At 52.3% G+C, this 5,780-nt stretch overlaps 1 protein-coding gene across 1 annotated transcript; it reads left to right on the top strand.

The window, feature by feature from the left end:
• Window positions 1-525: 525 nt before the first annotated feature.
• On the top strand, window positions 526-5,780 carry LOC308495408 (G-protein coupled receptor-associated sorting protein 2-like; the record flags this gene model as incomplete). Its single annotated transcript, XM_081043549.1, has 3 exons — window positions 526-1,900; window positions 3,958-4,508; window positions 4,961-5,780. 3 exons carry the CDS (start codon window positions 526-528, stop codon window positions 5,471-5,473), a joined length of 2,439 nt encoding a protein of 812 aa, XP_080899675.1. The 3' UTR covers window positions 5,474-5,780.

The raw sequence follows: 5,780 nt of genomic DNA, 5'->3' as shown, positions 1-5,780 counted from the left end.
GTATTTTCCCACCAACCTCACACCTGTGTGGTGGCAGGCCAAATAATGTGCCAGCTGTGGGCAAAATGAATGTGACAGAGGGACTTTCTAATAGCCCAACAGCCCCACCAAGAATTCAAGGTCTAGTCTGTGTGTGTGTCCCTGCATGGAGCTACACAATTCGAAGAGACTCCAAGTCCCGTGTCCTTCTCTCACCCTAGATCCACCTCCAGTGGCATCTCTGGCAGTGTTGTAATTGCTGCTGAGCACCACCCTCAATAGGTCTGCACCACCTGGGAACCATCCATCCTGCCCCTGCTTGGTTGTGTCTCTTCTGCACTCTGTCTGTGATATTGGTTGAGGCTGGTCTTGGGAAGGAGGCTGGCTGACTGCTGGACTGATGATTGACTCTAAGTCATATTTCCAACTCTATCGCCTGAATGACTGAAAGATCAGAGTGTGAAGATACAGAACTGTGACAGATCTGTGGTAGAGGCGGGGCCTGTGTTACTGGTATTTAACTGCGTCTTCTCTGTAACGGGTACTATGACTGGGGCTGAGATTGAGCCTGGTGCCCAGGCCAAGCCTGAAAAGAAGGCTGGAGAAGAGGTTGGGGGTGGGGCTGAGAGAGAGAATGAAGTCCCACTGGTGGTCAGACCCAAGGTTAGGACCCAGGCCCAGGTAATACCTGGGGCAAGGCCCAAAACTGCATCCAAAGCCATGAATGGGGCAAGGCCCAAAACAGAGTCCAAGGCCATGAATGGGGTAAGGCCCAAAACTGAGTCCCAGGCAATGGCTGGGGCAAAGCCTAGAAGTGAAGCCCAGACAATGTCTGGGGCAAGGCCCAAAACCAAGACCAGGGCAGTAGGTAGGGCATGTCCTAAAACTGAGGCCAAGGCAATCCCTGGGGCAAGGCCCAAGTATGAAGCCCAGGCTTGGGCCCAGACTGAGTTTGGGGCTGAGGCAATGTCCCAAACAGAGGGCATGCCACAGACCAATGCAGTAGCCTGGCCACTGCTCAGTAGTGAGTGTGGCTCAGGTGCTGAACCTGTGACCCTGTCTGTAGATAGGGAACTGCTCATGGTGGACACTGAGACTTTTCTTGGCTCCCAGGGTCAGTCGGGAATCCATCCCTGGTTTGGATCAGGGGAGGAAACTAATACCAGGTCTTGGTGCTCTCCCAGGCTCAGGACCAGAGCGGAGGACTCTAATGAATCTGAATTCTGGTCAGCAGATGACACCTCTACGATGTCTTCCTTCTGGGCTGGAGAAGAGGCCAGTATCACATCACGGCCCAGGGAAGAGGCCAATACCAGGTCCAGGCACAGGGCTAAACATCAACCTAACCCCAGGTCTAGGCCCAGATCCAAGCAAGATTCCTATATTGATTCCTGGTCTGGGTCTGAGGAGGAGTCTGGCAACCCATTCTGCTCCTGGGCTGGAGGAAATACCAATACCTCGTTCAGGCCCAGAGTCAGAGATGGGTCTGCAGATGAGTACTTTAAGGAGTCCTGGTTTGTGCCTGGAGAACAGGGCGATGGTAGATTCAGGCCCAGAGACAAGGAAGAGCCCAGTACCGTTCTGAAGCCCAGGGCCCAGAAAGATGCTGATAACAGTGATAGCGTCAAACAGGAGCCCAGGTTTGAGGAGGAAGTCATTATTGGGTCCTGGTTCTGGGCAGAGAAAGAGGCCGGTATGGACGCCAGGGCTTCTGCCATCTGTGAGTCCACGCCAGGGGCTGAGGAGGGGGCCATTGGTGGATCCTCGTTCAGGACTGAGGAAAAGTTCAGTTGGGGGGTTTTGGCCAGAGAAGAGACCAGGCCAGAGTCTGAAGAAGAGACCATATTTGGGTCCTGGTTCTGGGACAGGGATGAGGCCTGCTTTGACCTAAATCCCAATCTGGTGGACGAGGCTAGTCCCAGTGTCACGCAGGGGACCCTGCTCGCTGCGCCATTTGTCGTGCAGGGTCTCAGCTCCCACTCCCCGCCCAAGAACGCAGGACACGGTAAGGCCAAACAGGAACACCCACGGAGCCATAGATAGGGGAGTCAAACCAATATATTCTCGCTGGAGGCTTGGCTGGAGACACAGGAAGCAGGATCTACATAATCTGCCTAACAGCAGTCCGCGCTTGCCAGCCACCATCTTCTTGCTAGCCCCCATTCCTTTTCTGCTAGCGTAGCCACAGCCGTTATATTAGTGGCCAATGGCCTACGGGTTACAGCTGACGGCCAACTAGCCACAGCTGCTGGCATCTGATCACAGTTGATGGCCATTTACTACCCGAGCCAGCACCTTTCTATGTGAGGCCGAGAGCCTGGAAACTGTTTTTTGGGGTTTTGTCCCCACACTCCACCCCTACAGGGTCTCGCCTCACAATCTACGCGACAAGCGTCTTCTGCGAGGGGCCCTATGCAAGGAGCCTGGAGGTGAATGCACTATCCTGAACACAGCCAGGCTCTCTGGGCACAGCCAGGGTTTCTCAGGGCACCACCAGTACTTCTGGGCACAGCCAGACATCCTGGGCTTCTTAGGGTACCACCTGTTTCCCTGGGCACAGCCAGGTTTTCTCAGGGGACCACCACAGTACTTCTGGTCACAGCCAGACTTCCTGGGCTTCTTAGGGTACCACCTGTCTCCCCGGGCACAGCCAGCTTTTCTCAGGGCACCACCACAGTACTTCTGGTCACAGCCAGACTTCCTGGGCTTCTTAGGGTACCACCTGTCTCCCCGGGCACAGCCAGAGTTTCTCAGGGCACGGCCACTCTCTCTGGACGCAGCCAGACTTCCTGGACTCAGCCAGGGCCTCTCAGGGCATTGCCACTCTCTCTGGACACAGCCAGACTTCCTGGACACAGCCAGGGCTCACAGGGCACTGCCACTCTCTCTGGGCACAGCCAACTTCCTGGACACAGCCAGGGCCTCAGGGCACTGCCACTCTCTCTGGACACAGCCAGACTTCCTGGACACAGCCAGGGCTCTCAGGGCACTGCCACTCTCTCTCTGGGCCTCTCGGGGTACTGTGCTGGAACAACAGCGGCTCACATCAAGGTGCTTACATATTATCAATGGCGGCCAGTCAAGACACAAAAGCAAACATCAAACCAGTCCCACTACATGGTGGTATGTTCCCAAACAGTCAAGCGTCCAATAAATTAGGGATGGAAGGCAATTCCCCATAGTCCATAGTCATTCGCCAGGGCTGTCCTGGGGGTGAGGGATAACCTTGACCTCACCCTCATCTCCCACGGAGGACTCAGCAAGCGTTTCCTCCTGGGACAAATCCCGCATCTGGGCTTCCTCAGCAAGCAGTTCCCAGCCCACAGGGCGGCAACAACCTTCGCTTTCTCCGCTTTCTCCGGCCTCTGCTGGTTGGGGAACCATCCACATTTTTCCACCCCTCCACGGGGATCGAGCTCTCCGGCAGCTGCACCTCCTGGTCTTCCTCAGACTGAGCTTTCATACGCACAAACTGCTCCACTGCCCTTCGGAGAGCTTTGGCTGGCACTGTATCCTGCCGACTACGCCATGTGTCACGCAGGGGACCCTGCTCGCTGCGCCATTTGTCGTGCAGGGTCTCAGCTCCCACTCCCCGCCCAAGAACGCAGGACACGGTAAGGCCAAACAGGAACACCCACGGAGCCATAGATAGGGGAGTCAAACCAATATATTCTCGCTGGAGGCTTGGCTGGAGACACAGGAAGCAGGATCTACATAATCTGCCTAACAGCAGTCCGCGCTTGCCAGCCACCATCTTCTTGCTAGCCCCCATTCCTTTTCTGCTAGCGTAGCCACAGCCGTTATATTAGTGGCCAATGGCCTACGGGTTACAGCTGACGGCCAACTAGCCACAGCTGCTGGCATCTGATCACAGTTGATGGCCATTTACTACCCGAGCCAGCACCTTTCTATGTGAGGCCGAGAGCCTGGAAACTGTTTTTTGGGGTTTTGTCCCCACACCCAGGTTCCACGATTCAGCTGAGGAAATTAATACATCATCCAGGCCCCAAACTTGGGAAGAGGTCACTGTTGAGTTCAAACCTGGTGCTTGTTATTTTGTTAGTTTCCCATCCCCAAGCCCCTTTAGAATTCCTGAAGAAGCAGCAGCAGCTGCATTCGCTGAACTGTCTGAGGGAAAGCCCCAGGATGCAGAACGTACCCCAGAAGGGGAAGAGCAGGAATCTGTGCTTCAACCCGATCAGCCTGATCTTGAGTTCCCATTTCAGTATGAACCATCCTACAGGTCAGTCAGGAAAATTCGGGAGCACTTTAGGACCAGGGAGAGTGCAGAGCCTGAGAGTTGGTCCTGCAGCTGCATCCAATGTGGACTTAAAATTGGTTCTGGAGAGTTTGAAGAATTCCTTGAAGAATTCCTTCTGTTAATGGACAAAATCCGAGATCCATTTATTCAGGAAATATCTAAAATTGCAATGGGTATGAGAAGTGCTTTTCAATTTACCCGAGATTTCATTCGGAATTCAGGTGTCGTCTCACTTATTGAAACCTTCCTCAACTATCCCTCCTCCCAAGTGTCATGCGGGGCGTCCGGCGGGGCAGCCTGCAGGGTATAAGGTGGGGTCTCTTCTCCCGCTCCCCACATAAGAACGCAGGACATGGTGAGGCCAAAAAGGAACACCCACGGAGCCATAGATAGAAGAGTCAAACCAATATATTCTCACTGGCGGCTGGGCTGGAGACACAGGAAGCAGGATCTACATAATCTGCAACCCACCGTCCTAACAGCAGTCTGAGCTTACCAGCCACCATCTTCTCGCTAGCCCCAATTCTTTTTCTTTTGCTAACGTAGCCACAACCGTTATATTAGTGGCCAATGGCTTACGGGTCACAGCTGATGGCCAGCTAGCCACAGCTGCTGGCCATCTGATCACAGTTGATGGCCATTTACTACCCGAGCCAGCACCTTTCTATGTGAGGCCGAGAGCCTGGAAACTGTTTTTTGGGGCTTTGTCCCCACACCAAGCTAGGAGAGTTTTTGGAAAATGTAATTCTCATGGCTCCACCATATCCAAATCTAAACACGATTGAGACATTCATATGTCAAGTATGTGAGGAAACCCTTGCACAAACCGTGGATTCCCCCGAGCAGCTGCTTGGATTAAGGCTGCTTAGATACCTCACTACAACTACTGACTATCACACACTGGTTGCCAATTTTATGTCTCGGTTTCTCTCCCTGTTAGTGACAGGCGATGCAACAACAAAGTTTTACGTTCTGAGAATACTGTTGAATTTGTCTGAAAATGCTGTGGTGGCCAAAAAACTATTCAGTGCCAAAGCTCTGTCGATATTTATGGGTCTCTTTAACATAGAAGAGTCAAACAATAATATTCAAATTGTTGTTAAAATGTTTTGGAATATCAGTAATACTATAAGGAACAGAACAATGGCCTTAATTGATGATGATTTCAGTCTTGAGCCACTTATTGCTGCATTCCATGAATTTGAGAACTTAGCCAAGGACCTACAAACCTAGATAGACAATCAACATGATCCTGACCCTGAGGGGGGACAACAAAGCTAATATGATTAACCACCTGCCTCTGATCGGCCTGATGTTCCCAAAGAGCCCTGAGTAGTGGCTTTCGTTTTCACAGCCTGGTTTTATGTTGTAACTTATGTTTTTAAAGCTGATGTTAACTTGGTCCAATTCTTGGTTTGAGCTGGCTCATTTTGTGGATGCCAAATGGACATTAGGCCTGCAAAAAAAATACTTGTTGACATTCGTCTTGACGTCCAGATTGCAGTATTGAGCTTCCAATGAACAGAGTCGCCTATGTAAG

The sequence above is a fragment of the Rhinolophus hipposideros genome (genome assembly GCF_964194185.1).
Source record: "Rhinolophus hipposideros genome assembly, chromosome: X".
NCBI classification, from domain to species: Eukaryota; Metazoa; Chordata; class Mammalia; order Chiroptera; family Rhinolophidae; genus Rhinolophus; species Rhinolophus hipposideros.
This window is presented reverse-complemented; position numbering and strand designations above follow the sequence as displayed.